The sequence below is a fragment of the Vipera ursinii genome (genome assembly GCF_947247035.1).
Source record: "Vipera ursinii genome assembly, chromosome: 1".
Classification (NCBI taxonomy): Eukaryota; Metazoa; Chordata; class Lepidosauria; order Squamata; family Viperidae; genus Vipera; species Vipera ursinii.
Window position 1 is genome coordinate 358,603,450 of NC_139512.1, and position 25,044 is coordinate 358,628,493.

At 53.1% G+C, this 25,044-nt stretch overlaps 1 protein-coding gene and 1 long non-coding RNA gene across 9 annotated transcripts in view; one reads left to right on the forward strand and one right to left on the reverse strand.

Annotated features, from left to right (window-relative positions):
* FLOT2 (flotillin 2) overlaps positions 1 to 24,694 on the forward strand; it is a 41,006-nt gene extending 16,312 nt beyond the window's left edge. Inside the window, exons 2-12 of one of the 8 annotated variants that reach the window (XM_083379816.1) lie at positions 557 to 638; positions 10,821 to 10,889; positions 13,626 to 13,716; positions 16,669 to 16,792; positions 18,205 to 18,323; positions 19,126 to 19,239; positions 19,321 to 19,440; positions 20,506 to 20,720; positions 22,634 to 22,817; positions 23,731 to 23,880; positions 24,107 to 24,694. In XM_083379816.1, the coding sequence (XP_083235942.1) occupies positions 557 to 638; positions 10,821 to 10,889; positions 13,626 to 13,716; positions 16,669 to 16,792; positions 18,205 to 18,323; positions 19,126 to 19,239; positions 19,321 to 19,440; positions 20,506 to 20,720; positions 22,634 to 22,817; positions 23,731 to 23,880; positions 24,107 to 24,145 (1,307 nt within the window). In that variant the 3' untranslated portion in view covers positions 24,146 to 24,694. Of the gene's footprint in view, positions 1 to 556; positions 639 to 10,820; positions 10,912 to 11,320; positions 11,604 to 13,625; positions 13,717 to 16,668; positions 16,793 to 18,204; positions 18,324 to 19,125; positions 19,240 to 19,320; positions 19,441 to 20,505; positions 20,721 to 22,633; positions 22,818 to 23,730; positions 23,881 to 24,106 lie in introns of those variants that run through there. The other 7 variants (XM_083379810.1, XM_083379809.1, XM_083379813.1 and 4 more) reach the window with 7 other exon arrangements.
* On the reverse strand, positions 9,892 to 11,605 carry LOC310632888. Its single transcript, XR_014490929.1, has 2 exons — positions 11,468 to 11,605; positions 9,892 to 10,453 (listed from the first exon to the last, which is right to left on the reverse strand). It is a non-coding gene; the product is annotated as an uncharacterized lncRNA (long non-coding RNA).
* Positions 24,695 to 25,044: the final 350 nt, after the last annotated feature.

Here is a 25,044-nt window from a genome sequence, read left to right on the forward strand (position 1 = left end):
TACGGCTCTTGGGCCTGGCTGGCCTTCTGAGAAGGACTCTGCCATGGTCCAGCTTCTTTGCAACCGTTCTTGGTTCACTTTCTGCACCCATCCAAATTGAAAAGGTTGCCCCCAACTCAGAATAATTCCAGCAGCTGCCTTGAACATGGGGGAGAAAGGGGGCAAGTCTGTTGGGGGGCAATTACTGTTGTTTGGTCTAGTGAGTTCTAGTCCTGCCTTAGACACGAAAGCCAGCTGGGTGATTTTGGGCCAATCGCCAGGAGACGGTGAGTTCTAGTCCCACCTTAAGGCATGAAAGCCAGCTGGGTGACTTTGGGCCAGGCCCTCCCTCCCTCCCTCCATCTCAGCCCAGCCCACCTCACAGGGTTGCTGTTGTGGGGAAAACAGATGGAAGGAGGAGTATGGTGTTTGTGTGTGTGTGTGTGTGTGTGTGTGTGTGTGTGTATGTGTGTATGCGTGCGTGTGCTTGCCACCTTTTCAAAGTTACTATTTCTAGAGGCAGGAGTGGGATTGCTTGCAGCGTCTTTGCAACGCCTCTTCTCTGTTTTCTGGGCAGGTGGCTGCTGCGGTTCCGACACGAAGCAGTACATCTTTGGCGGCTGGGCCTGGGCCTGGTGGTGCATCTCCGACACGCAGAGGTAGGACCCTCCTTCCCGTCCCCCTAGATGTGGCATGCCTTTGTTGTGACTTGTGGAGGGGGGGCGTGTTGTAGTCCTGTAGGCACAAGGAGTACCTTGGCAGGTTGCCTGCTGCCTCTCGGGGCCCGTCCTGAACCCCTGCATCCCTTGGCTTTCTCCCTTCGTGGGCTGCCTCCAACTTCACCCTGGGGAGAGAACGGAGGCACGGAGCCGTTAATGGGGGACGGGGAGAAGAGGCAGGACCCTTTCAGAGTTCCCCCAGCTGGCTGATCCTTTTCTCCTGTAGGGACCCTCCAGAAATGGGGTGCGGACCACGGAGTCACTCCACCTGCAGGCAGGGGCCAAATCTCCGGGCCAGGCCCAGGGTCACACGTCCACCCTGTCCGTAGACGAGGAAGGGCTTCCAGGCAGTCTGGGTGCCGGGACCCCTTCTGGGGCAGTGTCCGCTTCCTGCTTTCTGGGCGGGGGGGGGCGGCGGGAAAATGGGAAAAACGTTCCCCCCCCCCCAAAGTCACAACTGCCTGCTTCGAAAACAGCACGATTTTTAAATTGCCGCGTTTGAGGCACATACAGTTAGTCCTCAGCTTGCAATCCTTCACTTAGTGACCTTTCAAAGTTACAACAGCCCCAGAGAAAGGTAACCTAGGGCCGGTCCTCATACTTTCCTGCTTGAGCAGCGGGCTGGACTAGAAGACCTCCGCAGTCCCTTTCCGGCTCCATACCGTTCTAATCCTTGCAGCATCACACGATCAGAACTTTGGGCATTTGCAGCCGATGTGTATTTATGACGATTGTCGCCGCCTTGGGGGGGGTGTTTCTCGTGAGCGCCACGGGTCACCTTCCCCAGCTGGCTTCCGACCAGCAAACTCAATAGGGCGAGCCAGATTCGTTTAATGACGGTGTGGTTCCTTTAGCAACCGTAGTGATTCCCTTAACAGAGGTGGCAGTGAAGATCGTAAAATGGGGCAAGACTCGCTTTGCAGGGGAAATGGCGGTCCCGGTTTTGGCTGTAAGTCGGGGACTGCCTATAATTCAAATTATAATCGGCTTTGAGGGCCACTTTTAATACCACGGTGCTTCTTCCCTGGAGAGCTTTCCTCGGAGTTGAGATACAGTCCCAAAACCCCCTGAAAGAAGCCTTGCTGCGAAGAAAACAATTCCTCGGTCCAGCCGTGGAATCTTCTGGCAGCTTTGCCAGCGGTGGTGGATCTAAGTAACATCCCTGCTGGCTGTTCCAATCCTGGTTGTGATGAAAAAGGATCTTTGTAGCTCAGAGTTGAACTGCAGGGTCCTTGGTGCTTTGCTTGCAGGTGTTTCATGACCAAACTAGAATAGAGTATTTTTATTTTTATTTTTATTTTATTTTTAATTCCATTTATATCCCGCCCTTGTCCGAAGACTCAGGGCGGCTTACAATCTAAGAAGCACAAACCAATGTGCTTAGCAGTAGCCTTCATTCTATGTATATGCCTGCTTGTTAGGGCTTTCACACACACCCCAAGCGGCATTATTACAAGGTCAGCTTATTGCCCCCAACAATCTGGGTCCTCATTTTACCTACCTGGGAAGGATGGAAGGCTGAGTCAACCTTGAGCCTGGTGGGACTCGAACCTGCACTAACTGCAGGCAGCTGGTGTTACTTAAGGAGGCATTAGCCCACTGCTCCACCAAGGCAGAGTAGAGCTGGAAGGGACCTAGAGGTCTTCTAGTCCAGCCCCCTGCTCAAACTAGGTACCATCATCCGTGCTATGTGTCCAACTCGGCAGGGGGGGGGCAGTGCTCACCTCCCTTTCTTAGCTGAGGGAGCCAGCGTTGTCCGAAGACAATTTCCGTGGCCAGCCTGACCGTACGTCGAGGCGCACAAGATGCTGTTGCTTTCCCACTATTTATCCACTTGCATTTGAATGCTTTGCTGGCTGGGCAGGAGCTGGAGCAAGAAATGGCAGCTTGCCCCATCGTGTGGCGCTCAGGTCTTGAACCCTGGCTGTGCAGCTTTGCAGCTGACAAGCTCAGCATCTTTAACCGCTGAGCCGTCGTGCCCTCTTAGGGTTAACATGGTGTTCTGCTCATAGGGTTAAATAACAGCACGAGGGGCCTGGGGGGGGTGGTCTTCTAGTCCAAAGGTCACCAACCTGCACCGCAAATGAGGCGGCCCCATTCTTGCCTGGCACAGTGCCTTGTTTCTGCGCCCCGCGGTGCGGCAACGCCCCATTTTTGTGCCCTGTGGTGTGGCAGCACCCTGTTTTTGCGCCCCGCGGTGCAGTGGTGGCCCATTTCTGCGCCCCACGGTGTGGTGGCACCCAGTTTGCACCTTGCAGCATGGCGGTGACCCGCTTTTGCACCCCACGGTGCGGCAGTGCCCCATTTTTGCGCCCCGAGGCGTGGCATCCTGTTTTTGCACCCTGCAGCCGTGGGGCTAGCACAAATGAGCGGTGACCCACAGGTTGGGGACCCCTGTTCTGGTCCAACCCTCTGCTCAAGCAGAAGACCCTGTACCATTTCAGACAAATGGCTGCCCAGCCTTTTCTCAAAAAGGGTAAAGTAGGGTTAAAAGTGAGAAACCTATATGCGGGCCAAGAAGCAACAGTGAGAACTGGACACGGAACCACTGATTGGTTCAAAATTGGGAAAGGAGTCCGGCAAGGCTGTATACTGTCGCACTGCCTATTTAACTTATATGCAGAGCACATCATGAGAAAGGCAGGGCTAGATGAATCAAAAGTTGGAATTAAGATTGCTGGAAGAAACATCAACAACCTAAGATATGCAGATGATACCTTTTTCTAATGGGAGAAAGTGAAGAGGAACTAAAGAGCCTCTTGTTGCGAGTGAAGAAGGAGAGTGCAAAAGTTGGGTTGAAACTAAACATTAAGAAAACCAAGATCATGGCATCCGGCCCTCTCAATTCCTGGGAAATAGACGGGGAAGAAATGGAGGTAGTGACAGATTTTATTTTCCTGGGCTCCAAGATCACCGCAGATGGGGACTGTTGCCAAGAAATTAAAAGACGCTTGCTCCTGGGGAGGAAAGCCAGGCAAATCTAGACAGCACACTAAAAAGCAGAGACATCACTCTGTCAACAAAAGTGCGTATAGTCAAGGCTGTGGTCTTCCCAGTTGCAATGTATGGCTGTGAAAGTTGGACCATAAGAAAGGCTGAGCGCCAAAGAATTGAGGCCTTTGAACTCTGGTGCTGGAGAAGACTCCTGCGAGTCCCTTGGACTGCAAGGCGATCAAACCGGTCGGTCCTAGAGGAGATCCACCCTGACTGCTCTTTAGAAGGCCAGATCCTGAAGCTAAAACTCAAAAGACTTTGGCCACCTAATGAGAAGGAAGGACTCACTGGAGAAGAGCATCATGCTGGGAAAGGTTGAGGGCAAGAGAAGAAGGGGACGACAGAGAATGAGGTGGCTGGATGGAGTCACTGAAGCAGGAGGCGTGAGCTTAAAGGGACTCCAGAAGATGGTAGAGGACAGGAAGGCCTGGAGGAACGTTGTCCATGGGGTCGCGATGGGTCGGACACGACTTCGCAGCTAACAACAACAGGGTTAAAAGTACAGAGGGGAAAACCGGGGTTTAGGAAGGGTGAGCCCTGCTCACTCCCAGCACTGATGACATTAGCTAGTTGGGTCCTGGAAGGTATGCAGAAAACCACCCAGCTCAGAGAGCACCCAGGGACCCCATAATTTTGTTTGATTTGGACAGCACCCCAAACTGAACGACCAAATAAATCCTGGTTGCCTGCCCGCTGCCATCTTTGTCCAGCCCTGGATTGGTAAAATCCTCCCTGCTCCTAGAAAGAGTAGGCTGACCCCTGGTGCAGGGATAGGCAACCTTGGCTCTTTTATGACTCGTGGACTTCAACTCCCACAATTCCTGAGCCAACTATGCTGAGGGGAAAGGGAGAGGTTTCCAACCTGAGCCATGCTGGCTCAGGAATTCTGGGAGTTGAAGTCCACCAGTCATGAATGGGGCCATAGTTCCCCCTTGCTGACTCAGGAATTCTGGGAGTTGAAGTCCACCAGTCATGAATGGGGCCATAGTTCCCCCTTGCTGGCTCAGGAATTCTGGGAGTTGAAGTCCAGAATTGGCTACCCCTGGGCTAGTGCAAACCAGGTCCAATTTGTTCCCTGGGTTCAGCCTCAGAACAGCCACCCATTGATAGGAACCCCGAACCAGTAGGCGCAAACCTCCCCTTAATCTTCTGAACCCCAAAACTGAAGCTCTTTGGACATCAATATGATATTTGTAGTCCACCCAGAGCTACTCTCCCGAGGCAGATCTCTGGTTAAGAAATATGAAATACCGCTAGTCCTCGAACGTACGACCGCAGTTGAGCCCAGAATTTCTATTGCTGAAGAAGTTAGCTGTTAAGTGAGTTCTGCCCCGTTTTACGACCTTTCTCGCCACAGTTGTTAAGCGAATCCCTGCCGTTGTTAAGTGAGTCACATGGTCGTTAAGCGAATCCGGTTCCCCCCATTGACTTTGCTGGTCAGAAGGTTGCAAAAGGGGAATCACATGACCCCCGGGACACCGTGACCGTCATAAATAACGAGTCAGTTGCCAAGTGTCCGAATTTTGATCACCTGACCTCCGAGGATGCTGCAACGGTCATTAAGAGCGAAAAACAGTCAAGGTCCTTTCGTGTAACTTTGAACAGTCACTAAACGGTTGTAAGTCAAGGACTGCCTGTAGAAATGAATATAAATAAGTAAATAAATCAGGATGACTTCGGCCTCCATTGTTAACACAGGAAGTTTACTTATAATTTCATTTTAGTGAAGTGTAAGAAAACAAACCATACAGTAAGGGATAATACAGTAAGAAACAGCATACGTTGGTGGGGATTCAAATAAGCTAAATGCCAGAGGAAAACAAACAATTTAGGGGGGAAAATCCATATATATTGATAAAGCATTAATTTGCCTCCGAACATTATTAAATGTAGATCATGTAAAAATCCATTTCTCCATACTCTCCTTGGTAGTAGAAGCTAGACTAGGGGTGTTTGGCCTCTTTAAGACTTGTAGACTTCAGTTCCCAGAATTCCCCACCCAGCCTGCTTTAAGAGGGGTGGACTTCCATTCCCAGAATTCCCAGCCAGCCTGCTTTAAGAGGGGTGGGTTTCATTTCCCAGAATTCCCAGCCAGCCTGCTTTAATATTGGTGGAATTCCATTCCCAGAATTCCCCAGCCTGCATGCTTTAAGATGGGTGGACTTCAACTCCCAGAATCCCCACCTAGCATGGCTGGCTAGGGAATTCTGGGAGCCGAAGTCCACAAGTCCTAAAGGGGCCAAGCTTGGACACCCCTGGTCTAGGTATGTATTGGTTTATATTCTGCATTTCTAGACCATCCATCTCCCTCAAAAAGAGAGCAGACACTTCAAAAACTAATAGTGTAAAGAACGCCTCTCTTGAATCCATTCCTTAAAATCAGGAGTTTACGCTTCAGCTCATCCATGTAAAACAGGGGTCTTCCAACTCGGCCCTTGGATGACTCGTGGACTTCAACTCCCAGAATTCCTCAGCCCAGGCACGCGTGCCTGGGCTGAGGACTTCTGGGAGTTGAAGTCCACGAGTCATCCAAGGGCCTAGTTGGAAGAGCCCTGAGGTAAAATAACGACCCTTTCCCGAGTCCCAGGCTCAAGGCAGCCGGATTGGTTCTTAAAATGCGAAAATTCCATTATTTTAGGAGTCCTAATTCAACTTCACAGCTGTCTTTTTTTAATTACCACTTTCTCCCCAAGAGAGCGTTAACTTTTCACACTGTAACTTCAAACCGAAAGGCCGCTGTGAGCAGGCGTGACCAAACCACGTGAGTTTAAGAACACACACACACACACACACACACACACACACACACACACACACAGGCTGTGGCCACGCCGGAAATCTTTTAAAACATCCCAGTAAAACACGCAAGCATGTTTTTGGAGGGTGAATATGCTCCATTCTTAGAACGTGACAAGGGCATTTTGCCTTTATTTATTTTTTATTTTTTTAGAAGCTTGGAGACGCCGATTGCCCAACTCTGGATATTCCCATTTCTTCATTCTGGTTTTTGTTTTTTCCTTTTGCATTTGCTGATGCTAACTTTCACCTTGTTTTTAACCCCAGAAGTTAAAAGTGCCTCAGCTTTTGTTGTTGTTGTTTTTTGTCCCACCACACAACCAACCGGTGAGCAAGGCTGCTCCTCCGGTTGTGTATGTGTTGCTCTCCAGAGCCAGTAGGGGGCGCTTGGGGCTTCTGATGGGAAGGATTGCCTTCTGCAGCTAATGAATGGGCATCCAGTGGCTTGGCGCCAGCCCAGATGGGAAGCTTCCTTCCTTCCTTCCTTCCTTCCTTCCTTCCTTCCTTCCTTCCTTCCTTCCTTCCTTCCTTCCTCTACCTCCCTCTCCTTCCTTCCTTCCTTCCTTCCTCTACCTCCCTCTCCTTCCTTCCTTCCTTCCTTCCTTCCTTCCTTCCTTCCTTCCCTCCCTCTCTCTCTCCCTCTCTCCTTCCTTCCTCCCTCTCTCTCTGTCTCCCATCTCTTCCTCCTTCCCTCCCTCCCTCCTCTGCTCTTTCTTCCTCTCCCTCCCTCTCTTTTTTCCCTCCCTCTGTCCTTTCTTCCTCTGCCTCCCTCTCCTTCCTTCTTTCCTTCCCTCTTCCCTCCCTCCCTCCTCTATCCTTCTCGCTCCCTCGCTCTCCCTTCCTTCCTCCCTCCCTCCCTCCCTCCTTCCTTCCTTCTTCCCCTCCCTCGCTGTGTGTCTTCTGTGCAGCCTCTAACACCCCCTTTTTGTGATGGTGCTGTTGTCCTTGCTGTGTGAGGCACCCTGGGCGGTGGGCGAGGCTTTGCAGCACAGGATGGTGTGCCAGGGGTGGGCGGGCGGGCGGGCGGGGTCTCCTCCCCCTTCTGCTTGTGCTAACACAGAAAAAGACGAGGCTCTGGGTTTACCCGGGGAAGACCCAAAGATGGGGGGGAGTCCTCCTCTGGGCTGGGGTGGGGTGGAAGCTGGGCTGCCCCACGGAGGGCCAGGAGCGAGGAGGTGGCCCTGAAAGCTCCCTTCGAAATTTCTAGGGCCCCCTTTGCAGGTCCCCACAGTCGGCACCAGGTCCCCATTTGGAAAGCCTTCGGAGCACAGGGGGAGGACTCTGTTTCAAAGTCCTCGCAGCCCCCACCAGGCCCCCTTTTACAGAGGGACAGCAGATTCCCCCCCCTTCCCCTTCCCTTCCTGCTCTGGGGGAACCGGGGCAGAAGAAGGGGCCGCTGCGCAGACAGAATTTCCCCTCTGCTCCGCCTGGGAAAGGGGAGGGGGGGGCAGCAGGAAGGGAAGGGTCCCCCCTTCACCTTGGGACGGCTTGCCAGCCTGAAGGCCCCTGGGTGGTGGCCTCCAGCCTCTGCCTCTCCCAGGAGTGGGGAGAGATGGAGGGAGGGCTGGGGGGTGGTCTCTCCTGGCTCTTCCTTCCTTCCCGGGCATCCTCCGTGCAAGAGAGGCCACCGGCCCGGTTTGTGCTTTTGCAGGCCGCCCAGTGAAAGCAGGTGCAATTAATTGGAGCTTTTTCAGAAGGCCACTGGACTTCCTTGTTTCTCCTTTGAAGACCTTTCGCTTCTCATCCCAGAGGCTTCTTCCGCTCTGACTGGATGGTGGGGAATGGGAGGATTCCTGTTGCAACGGCCTGCGCCCGTCTCCGACAGAGAAGGGACCCAGGGCAGAAAACATCCTGCAGCCAAGAAGCCCCCAGACCCATTTGCACCGCTCAGGTGACCCCGAGGACACAGGCAAACCTCCAAGTGGCCTCAACGACTCTCCAAAAGGAGGCAAATGACCAGCCCTCTGCAAGGAGTATAAATCCTTCTGTTCCCCACCATCCAGTCAGAGCTGAAGAAGCTCCGGGGATGAGAAGAGAAACGTCTTCAAAGGAAAAACAAGAAACTCCAGTTGCCTCCTGAAAAAAAAAACATCTTTGGGACGACCATGGCCTGGATGACGGAGAATCTTCGCAAAATGAGCTGGAGCAGTTAGCCAGTGGAACGACTTGCCACCCGAAATTGTGGGTGCTCCATCGCTGGAGGTTTTCAAGAAGAGACTGGACAGCCATTTGTCCGGAATGGTGTAGGACAGGGGTCGGCAACCTCAGCTCTTTTATGACTCGTGGACTTCAACTCCCAGAATTCCTGAGCCAGCATAGCTGGCTCAGGAATTCTGGGAGTTGAAGTCCACGAGTCATAAAAGAGCCGAGGTTGCCTACCCCTGGTGTAGGATAAAGAGTGTCCAGCCTAGGGAACTTTTAAGGCATGTGGACTTCAACTCCCAGGAATCCCGGGAGTTGAAGTCCACAAATCTTAAAAAAGTTTCAAGCTTGTCCATCCCTGGCATTGGGTCTTCTGCTTGAGCAGGGGGTCGGACTAGAACAGGGGTCCCCCCAACCCCACTCTGTGGATTGGTACCAGTTTGTTTTTCAGAAACAAACAAAGCCCCATCCGTGAGATGCAGGCAGCACACAAAACCACGCACCCTCCGGTCCGTGGAAAAAAAACCTCTACACAGAACCAGTGGTCCCTGGTGCCCAAAAGATTGGGCACCTCTGGACTAGACTAGAGGACCTCCAGGGTCCCTTTGCGAGCAGAAAAGAGGCTGTGCAGAACCGCAGCAGACTTCAGCTCCCTCTTCTACCAGGCCCCTAAGAAAGTCAAAAGTCAACCTGCTGGCCCAAAAATTATTGGGGCTTGAGCCCCCCCCCTCTCCACAGCTTCCCACCCACGGCTCAGCCTGCTGGCTTTCACTGCAATGGGCAAGCAGAAGCACCCCTGGACAGGAGGCGGAGAAAGCGGGCCCCAAATACCAGAGTTGGAAGGAACCTGTGAGGTCCTCTAGTCCAACCCCCGGCTCAGGCAGAAGACCCTAATATTATTTCAGACAAGTGGATCTCCAGTCTCCTCTTAAAGACCTCCAGGGATCAACTGACTGATTGATTGATTAACAGAATAACAGGGTTGGAAGGGACCCAGGAATCATCATCATCCATCAAAACTGCGCGATTATGGATGAAACGTGTAACAGTGCCTACCCATTGTCATCGGGGCACTGGGAACTAGGTCCAAAAACTTTGCAAAACACCTCGAGAAACTGCAGCTTCCTGCATTAACTCCAGCAAAGCTGCAAAAAAATTGCGCTACTCGGAACATCTTACCTTTTAAGGAGATACCTGGTTGATACCTAGGATGCAACCTGTGTCAGCCATTAGCACCAGTCACTTTGAGTGTTCAGTTGACTGAGTTTCATGTTTTATGAATAAAAGCATAATAATAATAATGATCATCATCATCTGAAGCACCACTTGAACACCATCATTGGCACTGACAAATTCGCCATTAGTCAATTGCAAAAGGCAGCCTTACCAGGAACTGCTTCCATCCTGCCACGAGATCTGTAATACCATCAAACATCCACATCTGCCTATCCCAGGTCCTTGGGAAGGACTCGATAGACAAAAATGCCATATCCAGTCAACATCTGGCTGACTGTGCGATGATCAATAATAACAACAATAACAGTAGTACTAATAGTAATAATAATAATATAAAGCTGGAAGGGACCTTAGAGGTCTTCTAGCCCAACCCTCTGCTCAGGCAGGAGACCCTAGACCGTGTCACGCAAATGGCTGTCCAGTCTCTTCTCAAAAGCCTCTCCAGCAATGGAGCATCCACAATTTCTGGTGGCAAGTCGTTCCACTGACCCATTGCTCCAGTTGTCAGGAAATTCCTCCTTAGTTCTGGGTTGCTTCTCTCCTGGATGAGTTTCGGTCCGTCCGTTGCCACCCGTTACATCAGATGCCTGGAAAGAGAAATCAAAGCAGTCTCTGGGGGAAAGGTGGCCATGGGGTGCTCCCACCAAGGACTCAGGTCCTATCAGGACTTTCTGCACCCCAATACTGCCCCCCTCCTGGGTGTAGGACCCCAAGAGGGGGGCGATCCATCTGCCCGGACCCTGCTGGAAAAGGCTGATCTCCCCCATGTGTCGGAGCGCCCACCCACCCACCCACAAAGCCAAGCTTCCTGCCCTCGATAACGCCCACTTCCCCCCTCTCCTCCCCCCCCCACAGACACACAAAGCCCGTCTTTTCTCTCGGCGAGGGGCTTCTGTTGCTCTCTGGTAACCGCCTTGTGTGTTTGGTGTCCCACCCTTATTTATCGCTGCTCAGACTGTCTTTGGAAGTCATGACCATCCTATGTCGCTGTGAGAATATTGAGACGTCGGAGGGGGTGCCACTGTACGTAACGGGGGTCGCTCAGGTAATAACCGTCCCGCTTTCACACGTCTGCCTAACCCCTCTCCGTCTTGCCTCCTGTCCTACGCAGCACAGCAGCAGCAGCAGCGGCAAAGCAGACCGGGACCCCCTCTGGCCCGTTTTTCCTCCGGCGGGCCCTTCCTGGCACCCACTCCTCTTTCCCTCTCCCTCTCTCTCTCTCCCTCTCCCCCTCCCTCTCTCTCTCTCTCCTTGGCTCCCCCCCACTTCTCTCCCTGGCTCTGGCTACCTGCTCGTGCCCTCCATGGTAATCCAGAGGGGCGCATGGGGAAGGCTCCGTGGCACTTGCTCACCCTGGACGGCGCTTCGCAAACTTTACACAGCACCACCCGGCCAAGGGGTCAAAGAACTGTCGGGGGGGCAGCTGAGCACTGGGGCAAACCGTTCCACCCCATGCTAGGTCTCTCTTGCCCAAGGAGACCCCCGCCAACCTGGGGTAGGCGTGAGCCATTAATTGTCCCAAGGAGACACCTGAGAAAGTGGGATTGTTGTGGAGACAGCAGAGCCAATGGGGCTGTGAGGTTGCGCACAGACATGGGTACCTTGCCAAAAGAAAAAGAAAAAAAAGACTTCCGGTTTGCCGCGCAGCCACCATGGGCGCTCAGAAGACGAGTCTCGTCTTCCCCGTCCAGTTTGGCATCACTGGGGGACCCTGAAAAAGAAAGAAAAAAGATACAGGTAATCCACAAATGAGCCCAAAACCTCCGTGGCTAAGCGAGATGGTCGTTAAGTAAGTCTTGCCCCCTTTAACGACCTTTCTTGTCACATTTGTTAAGTTGCGAAGCTAGCGACACAGCTGTGAGGCGAATCCAGCTTCCCCCACGGGCTTTGCTTGTTGCAAGGTCGCCAGAGGGGAATCACGTGACCCTGGGATGCTGCAACTGTCGTAAATATGAGTCAGTTGCCACTGCGTCTGAATTCTGATCACGTGACCACATGGGGATGCTGCAGTGATGAAGAAAAGGTCACAAGTCCCTTTTTTTTCCATTGGTACTTCGGTCACTAAGTGAACTGTCATTAGTCGAGGACGTATAGAAATTGGAAAAAACACACAATTGTTTTCAAGATAAAAGCGATCCGTGCAGGCCGGATAGGAAGAGCCAAAGGGCCAGATGTGGCCCGAGGTCTGTAAAAACACCCAGGTCTGACCTGGGACATCTGTTGGTCTCGATCTCCACACCAGAAAGTCACCTGCTTTAAAAAAACAAAACAAAAGACCCTCCATCAAAAAAGAAGTTAAGCTTCAAGTCCATTATTGCCATCCTCTGGACATTTTAACCAGATAACCCTGCTTTAGTCTGAGAATGGAATAGAAATTAAATAGAAATTAAATAGAATAGAATAGAAGAATAGAATAGAATAGAATAGAATAGAATAGAATAGAATAGAATAGAATAGAATAGAATAGAATAGAATAGAATAGAATAGAATAGAATAGAATAGAATTATGGGATAGAATAGAATAGAATATAGAATAGAATTATGGGATGGAATAGAACAGAAGAATAGAAAGAATTATAGGATGGAATAGAATAGGAAATAGAAGAACAGAATAGGAAATAGAATGGAATGGAATGGAATAGAATAGAATAAAATAGAATAGAACTAACTGGAAGGGACCTTGGAGGTCTTCTAGTCCAGCCCCCTGCTTGAGCAGGAGAACCTATACCATCTCAGACAAGTGACTGTCCAGCCTCTTCTTAAAAACCTCCAGTGACGGGAACGCCCGCGATTTCTGGAGGCAAGCGCTCAGGGGAAGGGTCGGAGGGCCAGCAATGTAGGGCAGCCCCTTCCCTAGAGGAAACCAGGGTTTGTTCTGGTCTCGAGACAAGAAACAGCCCCCTCTGAAGCCGGTGGTCTTAGCAGCCAGTCTCTGCTGCTGGTCAGTTCTGAAGACCAGCTTAGCCCGGGTCACAGAAGAAGGAGATAATAGGTTTGCCATTCACTTGAAGGTTTTGTTAAGGCAAGCATTCTCCGAACGAGCAATGTGAAGGTAGGCGGACTTCAGCTCCCAGAGTTCCCCAGGAACCTACACACACCCTGGGGGATTCTGGGAGTTGAAGTCCATACTCTTTAACATTGCTGAAGATGAAAAACGATAGGAATCCCGGGGCTAATAAAAGAAGCCACTATCAGACTGCAGATACTCTTACAGGTCAGGCACATTCACACATGGCTTGCCAGGTTATTTACTGTCTTTATTTAAAAACGCGGGGGGGGGGGTTGTCCCTCCTTAATTTTCAAGGCCAGGGAAGGGTCCCCACCCGTGGATCTTGTGACACTAGGGCTGAAGCTAGCCAGGAACTCTTGGCGTCTTTGGGGCTGTCCGTCCTTCAGCCTCCGGACCTCCAGCCATTTCCCTCGGGGGGGGCTTGCAAGGGGGGAGAACACACCGTAGGTCCCGCAAGTCAGACCTTCCTGTGCCCCCCCCCCCCACCATTCCCAGCCCCAGCAGCATCTCACAATCCCCTTGATGAGCGGAAAGCTACTCTCCCACAAAACTCACCTTTTTGGGGGGGTTGGGAGGCTGAAGGAAACCGGCAGTCCGGTCACACACACGCACCCCAAATGCAGGGAAGCGTACAGCCTCCGTGTTACCTTGGAGCCTCTGAGCAGGTGTGTCCCCCCTCCTCCCAGCGAAGAAGGGGAGAGCCGGGCCAGCCACCTGGAAACGCGCCAATATTTTACGTCTTTTGGCAGGATTTCCCTAGAGATAATGACGTTACAGCCCAGGTGCGAGGACGTAGAGACGGCGGAGGGGGTAGCTTTAACTGTCACAGGTGTGGCCCAGGTACGGTACCTCCGGCGGCTCTTTTGAGGAATGCATGTGTGCGGTCTAACCTTCCCTCCTGCCGGCCAGGAGGCCGGCGCTCACCCAGACGGAGGGGGCCTCTCTTTCGCCAAAGCTGGGGACGGGGGCTTCTTCACTCCCCCCCCCGCCGCCGCCACCACCGCCAGCCTGCACTCTGCACAGCGGCCACCTTTCGGGTGGGAAGCCCGGCTGCTGCTGCTTCTTCTCACTTGGTCGCTAAATGGGTGCTTCCCTCCTCCACACGTCACGGAGAGCCTGCCAGGGGAAATCTGCCTCGCCGGATTTCGAGACGGGTCGTGGGGCTGGCCCCACAGAGGTTCTCCTCTGCTGCGGTTTTCCGTTTGGTGTCTTCCAGCGTTTGGCTCAGGGTTAGGACAGATGTGGAGCCGGGAGCCGTTTGTCAGCAATGCTGCCGGGGTGGGGTCTATTTCGCACCGGCAGAAGAGCATCTTTGTAGCTCAGGGTTGAAACGTGGGGTCCTGGGTGCTCTCTGAGCTTGGTGGGTTTCTTGGAGACGCTGCATGACCCAACTAGGGAATGTCAACAGTGCTGGAAGGAAGAGTTTTCGTTTTATAGAGAGGAACACACGCACGCACACCTTTCTAGCACTGATGACGTTCCCTAGTTGGGTCATGAAATGTCTGCAAGAAAAGTACCAAGCTCAGAGAGCACCAAGGACCCCACAGTTGTTGTCGTCCTCATCCTCCTCCTCTCTAGCACTGATGATGTTCCCTAGTTCGGTCATGAAACGTCTGCAAGGGAAACCCCCCAGCTCAGAGGGCACCCCAGGCTTCAACCCTGAGCTACAAATATTCTATCCAAACCACCTATGTTATTTCTACAAAGACCAAACCTCACTCCCTTCTAGCACTGATGACATTACCTAGTTGGGTAATGAAAGGTCTGCAACGAAGCTCAGAGGGCACCACGGACCCCAATTATTTCCAGGTATCCAGGTTGTCCTCAAGCTTACGACCGCAGAATTAAAAGTCGCTAAGCGAGCCATTTTAGGGAGTCTCGGCTGATTTTGCGACCTTTTTTTTGGCCATGGTTGTTAAGGCCCTCAGTGTGGTTGTGAAGGGCGTTGCGCAGCCACTAAGCATTTGCCCAGAATGAGCTAGGACAAGTGTCTCCAACCATGGGCCGCTTTAAGAGTCGTGGACCTCAACTCCCAGAATTCCCCAGCCAGCTAAGCTGGGAGTTGAGGTCCACGACTCTTAAAGCGGCCCATGGTTGGAGACCCCTGATGTATAAGGTCTCCTGCCACCGGCAGGGGGTTAGACTAGAAGACCTCCAAGGTCCCTTGGAACCCTACAATTCCGTGTTCTAAATCCGGCTTTGGATTTGGCTTGTTGGAAAGACGCAAATTTCAACCATCTCACCTCCCCAACAGGCTGCCACCATTTTAAGTGTCTTGTTTGCCGAATGCCCAAATTTTGGATCACGTGACCCTGGGGACTGCTGCGACAGTTGTAAGCGCCTTTTTCCCGCCCTCCCAGTGCCAACGGTCAGTAAACAAATGGTCGTAAGTTGAGGACTGCCTGCTTTTAGGACATTATAAAAAAACACCAAGCCAGATGAAAATAAAAGTAAGCCAGCTAAGTGGGAGGGGGACCCTGTAAAAATCAAGAGGGGCTTCGGAATTTAGGAATTTTTTACTTTGAGTAGAATCCTAGGGATTATGGAAGGGACCTCAGAGGTCTTCTAGCCCAACCCCCTTCCCATTGACCTGCTCCACCCTCTTTCCCTCCCCCAGACCCATTTACTGACCCTTCTTCCTTGCACAGTTTTAACAGAGCCTGTCTGCTGGATTCCTTTCCTTGCCTGGATCCCAAAATACGCTTGGGATCACAAGGGAGCCCAAAGCTCCTGTCACTAAACGAAACAGACGTTAAGCGAGTTTTGCTCCATTTTACGACCTTTCTCACCACTGTTGTTAAGCGAATCACTGCAATTCTTACGGTTGTTAAGGGAATCGGGCTCCCGCCCATTGACGCTATAACCGTCCCAAATGTGAGTCAGTGGCCAAGTGTCTGAATTTCAACCGCGCAACCCTGGGCCTCCTGCAGTGCTCGTAAGAGTGAAAAACGGTCACTTTTTCCCCACTGCCGAGCGGTCACTTAACAAGTTCTTGTAAGTCAAGGACAACCTCTTTCTACCTCTTGGCTGTGTTTGCATCCACTGCAAAATAATCTTGGGGTCTTGAAATGGGGGGGCTGGGTGGGGTAAGGGGGCAAGTGGGGGCTACGGAGGAAGAGAGGTATAAAAAAATGCTGACCATAGAATTTGGGGCTGATTCCTGCCTGGTCCAGTTCAGCTTTTGTCAATCTTGCCCGCTTGGAGACGAGTGGACTTCAACTCCCAGAATTCCCCAGCTAACAGGAAGCCAGCCAGCTGGAGCATTGTGGGAGTTGAAGTCCACCCTCTCCAAGTGCCCAAAGAAACACAGATTTAAAATCTGCAACAGGCCACGAGTCTGGGTGTGTGGGGGGGGGGCGGCGGTATAGAATGACCCCTCAATTCAAATAGCTGTGCTGGCTGGAGAATGCTGGGAGTTGAAGTCCGCCTACCTTGAAATTTTCTTTAGGTTAAAAAATACTTGTCTAATGAACTGGAAGCCTCGCCTTTTGTGCCCGGGTGGGGGCCCAGAGACCCTTTTTAAGGCGGAGACCCCTTGAACTTAGCCGCATACAAGACTCTAAAGGAGGTTTAACTCGGGTCCACCGTTTCCGTGTCTACACCGGAGGTCAACCGTTTCTCCTTGGGTTGTTCTCCTGATCGGTGCCCCCTACTGGAAGCTCTTAAAAGCGGGGAGGGGGGTTGGCTCTGGGGGTTCCCAGCCCAACCAAGCTGGGGCGATCCTAGAAGCCAAGCGAGCCCTTGGTCTTCTGCGGACTCCCCACCCCCACGCTGACCCCTTTTGCCCCGCAGGTGAAGATCATGACCGAGCAGGAACTCCTGGCTGTGGCTTGCGAGCAGTTTTTGGGGAAAAACGTCCAGGACATCAAGAACGTGGTCCTGCAGACACTGGAGGGACACCTTCGCTCCATCCTGGGTGCGTATCGGCCGGAGGGAAGAAGGCCTACGTGGGTCAGAAGGAAATGGAGTAGCTTGCAGGGCGGCTTAACCGGACCACACACTTCCCGCTGGCTTTGAGGCTAAGCTACCAGGCCAGGCCAGGCGACTTAGGATGATGCATCTCTGCGGAGTGTTACCCCAAAGATGTTTTTTTTTTCAAAAGGCACTTGGAATCTTGGGTTGTTTTCCTTTGAAAACATTTTGTTTCTCATAGTACTTAGCTCAGTAGTAGCAACTGTGAGAGGGACCTCCGAGTCCTAGTGGGCCATCCCTTAAACAGGAGCCAGCCCTGTGCGGCAGCTGCCGAAAAATGCCAACACAGTTCTAGGATGCATCGACAGAGGGAGAGAATCCAGATCACGTGAAGCGTTAATACCGCTTTACAAGGCCTTGGCAAGGCCGCACTTGGAATACGGCATCCAGTTTTTGGTCGCCACGGTGTCAAAAAGATGTTGAGACTCTGGAAAGAGTGCAGAGAAGAGCAACAAAGAGGATTAGAGGGGTGGAAGCTCAAAAGATATAAAGAACGGTTGCTGGAATTGGGTCTGTCTAGTAGTTTAATGAAGAGAAGGACCAGGGGGGACATGATAGCAGCCTTCCAGTATCTCAGGGGCTGCCCCAAAGAAGAGGGAGTCAAGCTCTTCTCCAAAGCGCCTGAAGCAACGGATGGAAACTAAACCAGGAGAGAAGCAACCTAGAACTAAGGAGAAATTTTTCTGACAGAACAATTAATCAGTGGAATAACTTCCCTCCAGAAGCTGTGAATGCTCCAACAACGGGTGTGAAATAGTCTGGGGTTTCCTGCCTGAGTAGGGGGTGGACTAGAAGACCTCCCAGGTCCCTTCCAACTCTCTTATACTGCTTGTCAGAAGTTTGCAAAAGGGGATGATGTGACTTCAGGACACTGCAACCGTCCTAAATGCATGCCAGTCGCCGGGTGCCCGAATTTGGATCACGTGACCCTGGGGATGCTGAAACGGTCGTATGTGTGCAAAACCGGTCATAAGCCCCTTTTTTCAGGGCTGTTTTAACTGAACAGTCATTAAATAAAGGCTTGTAAGTTGAGGATGGCCTGTAACTGCCTGCAAACCCACGCATGGAATCCCTTGAGCAGGGGTCCACAAACTGCCCACTTTAAGGCTGGTGGACTTCAACTCCCAGAATTCCTCAGTCCACACACAGTGGCTGAGGGATTCTGGGAGTTGGTCCACATATGGTGCCTGAGGAATTCTGGGAGTTGAAGTCCACCAGTCTTAAAGTGGCCAAGTTTGAAGACCCCTGCCCTTGAGTGTTGCTCTCCCCTCCATCCTGTGTGTGTGTGTGTGTGTGTGTGTGTGTGTGTGTGTGTGTGTGTGTTTCCTTCCTCCACCCATTCTCTCTGCCTTGCAGGCACTCTGACCGTCGAGCAGATTTATCAGGACCGAGACCAGTTTGCGAAGCTGGTGCGAGAGGTGGCGGCGCCAGACGTGGGCAGGATGGGCATCGAGATCCTCAGCTTCACGATCAAGGTGCGAGGGGCTCGGGCCAGGCTCCGCCTTTGGGCAGGCGCTCTGGCGGAAGCCAGCGAGGAGGGGGATTCCCGGAAGGGAGGGAGGGGTGCCTCCCTGGTAGCTTCTGTGAGAGAAAGAGGGTGGAGACAGCTCCTCCCCAATAGCTCCCAGAGGGTGCTGTAGAGGCAGAGTCGAGTCTTCACGCTGGCAAGATTCTGTCCAGAGGCGTGAAAACGCTAAAGAATCACCACCTGCCATTGTTGGTTTGGGCCTGACATATGGTGACTGAGGGATTCTGGGAGTTGAAGTCCACACACGGTGACTGAGGGATTCTGGGAGTTGAAGTCCACACACGGTGGCTGAGGGATTCTGGAAGCTGAAGTCCACACACGGTGGCTGAGGGAATTCTGGGAGTTGAAGTCCACAAACGGTGACTGAGGGATTCTGGGAGTTGAAGTCCACACACGGTGAAGTCCACACACAGTGGCTGAGGGAATTCTGGGAGTTGAAGTCCACACACAGTGGCTGAGGGATTCTGGGAGTTGGTCCACACATGGTGCCTGAGGGATACTGGGAATTGAAGTCCACAAACGGTGACTGAGGGATTCTGGGAGTTGAAGTCCACACACGGTGAAGTCCACACATGGTGGCTGAGGGAATTCTGGGAGTTGGAAGTCCACACAGGGTGGCTGAGGGATTCTGGGAGTTGAAGTCCCAATTCAAGGGGACTGTGAAATCTGCCAGTGAGACATTTTGCAGGCTCCTGAGCAGGATCCGGGCCAGAGCTCCCCTCGAACCCTCTTCATTCCTTCTCCTGCAGGACGTCTATGACAAAGTCAGCTACCTGAGCTCACTGGGAAAAACCCAAATCGCCGTGGTCCAGCGAGACGCCGACATCGGCGTGGCCGAGGCCGAGCGAGACGCCGGCATCCGGGTAGGTAGAGCGAGCGAAACCCCCCCCCGGCTGGCTCGCCCTCTTCTCTGGGGGACCGTGCTGAGCTTTTTGTCACCGCAGGAGGCCGAGTGCAAGAAGGAGACGCTGGACGTGAAGTTCATGGCGGACACCAAGGTGGCCGACTCCAAGAGGGCCTTTGAAATGCAAAAGGCTGCCTTTACTCAGGAGATCAACATGAAGGTGAGTTGGGGAGGGGAGAGATTGAAGCCGCGGAAGAAAAACGGGTTGAAAGCTCGTGGCCGGAAGCCCCGAGGACCTTCGCTGAAAGCTCTCTTTACGCTTAGAGGCCAGCAGGAGAGAAGATCTGTAGCCCAGGCCTGGACCGTGGGGTCCCTGGCACTCTCCAAAGCTGGCTTGTTTCCTTGCAGACGTTTCATGACCCAATCAAACTTTTTGTTTCCCTTTTGCTTCTTTTGAATGGAATTAAATGTTACGTATGAAGGCAGAGTGAGTGCCTGTTACTCGTCCCAGCTTCTGCCAACCTAGCAGTTCGAAAGGACGTAAAAATGCAAGTAGAAAAATAGGGACCACTCCGGTGGGAAGGTAACAGCGTTCCGTGCGCCTTTGGCGTCTAGTCATGCCGGCCACATGACCACGGAGACGTCCTCGGACAAGCGCTGGCTCTTCGGCTTTGAAACGGAGATGAGCACCGGCTCCTAGAGTTGGAAACGACTAGCACGCACGTGCGGGGGAACCTTTACCTTTATGAAGGCAAATGTTGTATTAGATGTTGTTTCTCTCAACACGCCTATTAATAGCTAATTTCTCTGGGTGCCAGGCTTCCAGGAATTCTCTCGCAGTCCCTTAATTAAGGAACTGCCAAAAAAAACAGCACTCCCACCCACACAGACAGGGCAAGACCCTGGTGTATAAACATACAGCAGACCTTACTCCCTTCTAGCCCTGATGATGTTCTCTAGTTGGGTCATGAAACGTCTGCAAGGAAACCCACCAAGCTCAGAGAGCACCAAGGACCCCACAGTTCTCCTCCTCCTCCTCCTCCTCCTCCTCCTCCTCCTCCCTTCTAGCACTGAAGACGTTCCCTAGTTGGGTCATGAAAGGTCTGCAAGGAAACCACCCCTCTGAGGGCACCCAGGACCCCACAGAGAAATGTTGGGAAGTTGCCCCTTCCACACACACACACACACACACACACACACACACACACACACGCCCGCACAGGGCAAGCCTTTGCCTTCCACAGCGGCTCTTCCCTGGCTCTGACTTCCTCCTCTCCCCGGACAGTCGGCCCAGGCCCAGCTGGCCTACGAGCTGCAGGGCGCCAAGGAGCAGCAGAAAATCCGCCAGGAGGAGATCGAGATCGAGGTGATCCAGCGCCGGAGGCAGATCGACGTGGAGGAGAAGGAGATCCTGCGGATGGACAAGGAGCTGATCGCCACCGTCCGGCTGCCGGCCGAAGCCGAGGCCCACCGCATGCGGGAGATCGCCGAGGGGGAGAAGTGAGAGCGGGGCGGGGGAATGGGGCTGCCCCCCAGCCTTGCTTGAATCACCCCAAATCTCCCCAGGACCCTCGAGGAGCGACCCCCGTTGGGTGGAGGGGGGCGGGTTTCCCAGGGCTGCCTTCTGCAACATCCTGTCCAGATCCGCCAGATCCCTTTGGATATCCTGAGAAGCCCTCCCAAAAGGCCAGTTGCAGGCAGTCCCCAACTTAACGACAGTCTGTTTAGTGACTGTTCAAGGTTAGTTACCACGGTGCTTTTAAAAAAAAACTGGAAAAAAGCGCCTTACGGACATTTTTTTAGCCTTAACGGCCCTGCGATCACACAGTCCAAATTCAGGCGCTCGGCAGCCGATTCATATTTATGACCCGGGGGGGGGTGTCACGTGATCCCCTTTTCCAACCTTCCTACAAGCAAAGTCAGCGGGGGAAGCCGGATCCGCTTAAAGGCTGCAGCGATTCCCTTGAGGACGGTGGCAAAACAAGGTCATAAAGTGAAGCACAATTCACCTTAACAGCTGCCTCGCTTAGCGATGAAACTTTGGGGCTTAGCTACGCTCGTTAACCTACAAGCTGATATCAAGTCTCCCCTTGATCTGCATGAGAAGGCCAAGATGTCCCGGGCCCCCTAACGAGTGCTCATCTCTCTTTTTTTGTTTGTTTGTTTATTTATTTATTTATTTATTTATTTATTTATTTATTTATTTATTTATTTGATAAAACACCAAGAGAAAAAAATTGAAATAAGGGACTATTAGTAGGGGAAGAGGGACGCGGTGGCTCAGTGGGGTAGGACGCTGAGCTTGTCGATCAGAAGGTCGGCAGTTTGGCGGGTCGAATCCCGAGTGCCGCGTAGCAGAGTGAGCGCCTGTTACCCGTCCCAGCTTCTGCCAACCTAGCAGTTCGAAAGCACGTAAAAATGCGAGTAGAAAAACAGGGACCACTACGTTGGGAAGGTAACAGCGTTCCGTGCGCCTTTGGCGTCTAGTCATGCCGGCCACATGACCACGGAGACGTCCTCGGACAAGCGCTGGCTCTTCGGCTTTGAAACGGAGATGAGCACCGACCCCTAGAGTCGGAAACGACTAGCACGCGTGTGCGGGGGAACCTTTACCTTTTAATCCAGGAGGAAACACAGTAAACAGTGGTCCATATTAAATGGTGGTTTATCTTACACTATCTACAATATCGTACACCAGGGACGACTAGCACGCACGTGCGGGGGAACCTTTACCTTTACTTTTTAGTAGGGGAAGGAAAAAGGAGAGGGGGGGAAAAAAAGAAAACGGGAAGTACAAGGGAAAGAAAGGAGAGAAAAAAAAGAAAAGAAAGAAAAAAAGAGGTCCGACTCTTTTTTTAGCACAGTACAAGATAAAAACACTCCAGCCTCAACTTTTTGCTTTTACACATCAATTTATAACTAGCCGTTTCTATCAGAGCCCCCCTTATCTGATCAAGAAAACCAGAGTCAAATCTTCCGTTTTGTTTTCCATCACAGGGACAAAATCCAGAAGTTGACATCCGAGTCAAAAAACGAACATTTAAACACATTCTCCTCTTTGAATAAACGGATCGGCTTAACCCTTCCCTGCTTTTATCACAAGATTTACTGCGTTCTTTTCAGATTCTTTGACCTTACAGGGCAAAATGCTCTTTCTTTTTCTTCACCCTTTTTAAAAAAAAAGGCTAAACTTTTCTTTATAAAGACATTTCTGCAGTCAAAAGCTTCCTAAGGCCTGGGCGCTCCCCTCGTCGCCGGAGGCCTTTCAGAGGAGACCGGACGGTCCCTTCTCTGAGACGGCAGAGGTTCTCCTGCCCCGGGCGGGGTGGGTGGGTGGGGCTGGACTAGAGGACCTCCCAGGTCCCTTCCAGATTCTGTTCTGTTCTAAAGACCCGTCTCTCCCTCTCCCTAAGGGTGAAGCAGGTGAAGATTGCCCAGGCCGAAGGAGAGAAGATCCGTAAGATCGGCGAGGCCGAGGCCCTGGTGATTGAGGCCATCGGCAAGGCCGAGGCCGAGAAGATGAAGCTGAAGGCCGAGGCCTACCAGCAATACGGGGAGGCAGCCAAGATGGCGCTGGTGCTGAACGCCCTGCCCCACGTGAGTGCCCGGCTTGGCTTGGGGTGGGGGAGGGTTAGGGTCCCCCTTTCCCTCCCTCCCAGCCGTCCGTCCCGTGGAGCTGCTGAGCACCTCCGTGCAAAGAAGGATGGGGGGGGGACATGACAGCAGACTCCCTGCTGTAGAAAGAGGAGAGGGGGTCAAGCTGTTCTCCAAAGCGCCCGAAGGCAGGAGAAGAAGCAACTTGGGAGGGAAACTATTCAAGGGGAGAAGCAACCTAGAACTAAGGAGAAGAGGGAGGGATGGGGCAGGGAAGGAAGGGAGGAAGGAAGGAAGGAAGGAAGGAAGGAAGGAAGGGAACGGAGGGAGAGAGGGAGGAAGGAAGGAACGAAGGAAGGAAGGAAGGAAGGGAACGGAGGGAGAGAGGAAGGAAGGAAGGAAGGAAGGAAGGAAGGAAGGAAGGAAGGAAGGAAGGAAGGAAGGAAGGAAGGAAGGGCAATGGATGGGAACTCACCAAGGAGAGAAGCAACCTGGAATTAAGGAGAAACTTCCTGACAGTGAGGACAATTAACCAGTGGAACTCCTCGCCTCCAGAAGTTGTAACTGCTCCAACACTGGAGGTTTTCAAGAAGAGACTGGGCAGCCATTTGTCTGGAATGGTCTAGGATCTCCTGCCTGAGCAGGGGGGGTGGGCTAGATGACCTCCGAGGTCCCTTCCAGCTCTCTTAATTCTGTTAAGAGAGATCCAAAGTAGAACCAAGGAGGAATTTTCTGACAGCGAGGACGGTTCACCAGTGGAACAGGAGTTGTGGCTGCTCCACCCCTGGAGGCCTTTAAGAGGAGGGGGGGCACCCCTTCGTCTGGGATGGTCTAGGGTCTTTGGCTTCAGCAGAGGGGTGGACTAGAAGGCCTCCGAGGCCCCTTCCAGCTCTCTCAGCCTGCTGTCTCTCCGCAGATCGCGGCCAAGGTCTCGGCTCCCCTGTCCAAGGTGGGCGAGATCGTCATCCTCAGCGGAGAGAACAACAAGGTGACCTCGGAGGTGAACCGGCTCTTGGCTGAGATCCCGGCCTCTGTGCATGCCCTCACCGGAGTCGACCTGGCCAAGGTGAGCCGGGCAGCTGCGCCTCCTCGCACTCGCCCCCTCGGCCGGGCATGCAGGAGCGTGGTTTCTGGAGGCGGGGTCCCGCCTGAGCTCTCGGGGAGGGGGGCTACTCTCCATCCACAGAGGAGAGAGGCAGGGTGATGCAGGTGGGGTCCCAGGACCTGGAGCCCCCCCACACTTTTTTATGGTTGTGTTCAACGCCCCCCCCTCCGCTGCTTTTCTCCTGCAGATCCCCCTGATCCAGAAGGCCACCGGCGTGCAAGCCTGAGTCTCCGCCGGCTGAGGAAGACCACCCCTCCCATTATGCACTTCCCACCCGCTGCTGTCCTGTCATTCAGCAGGGGAGGGGGGGAAGCCCCTCTCAGTGGGTGCCTTAATTGTGGGAGGAGCACGGCCGCCCCCCCCCCCCAACGGTCCTTGCATTTCTAAGAGAATTTGTCTCCCGAGTCGTTTCTCTGCTCTGTGTCGTGCTAGTCAAACACCTCCCAGCCTCCTGCTCAGCCCCCACCTCCAATTTCGTGCCTTGACTGCCTGCACCCGCCACCCCCACCCCACGCAGACCGTTGCATGCCCAGAAGGAGGGCCTCACCCGAGCGATCGGATATGGGCCTGACCCCCACAGCCACCACCCACCCCTTCACACACTCACACCTGGAAGCCTCTGGCCTCCCATCATCCTCTCTGTCCCTCTGGTGGGTGGGCTGCCTCGGAGCCCCCGACCGAAGGGTCTGCCCTGGTGCCCAGACAACGGAGACGGTGGGCCGGGGCAGTATTTAGACGGACAGCTTTGGCTGTGGGTCCCATAGGCCCCGAGCTCGTGTCCCCCCCACCCCTTGTGCCTGGTCTTTTTGCCGGTCTGTTGCCTCCTCCTAGCGGGGGTCTGGGCCTCCCAGAGCCCACCCCTCACCAGCCGTCCGCAGCATGGCCTGTGTCCAGTGGGACTGCCTCCCCTTCGGCCCACCTGCCCCGCAAAAGTGCCTGATCGGTCAGTCTGGCTCACAGACGTTGCATGCTGCCATCCCCCTCCCTCCTCCTCCTCTGCGTGCCTCGGAAGCCCTGGAAAGGTGGGCTGGGGGGGGCTGAAGACCCCCCTCCAGGTTGTGCCCGGCTCCTCCAGGCCATACCCCTTCCTCACCAGCGCTAGTTTTCATCCGGGCAGCTTCCGGG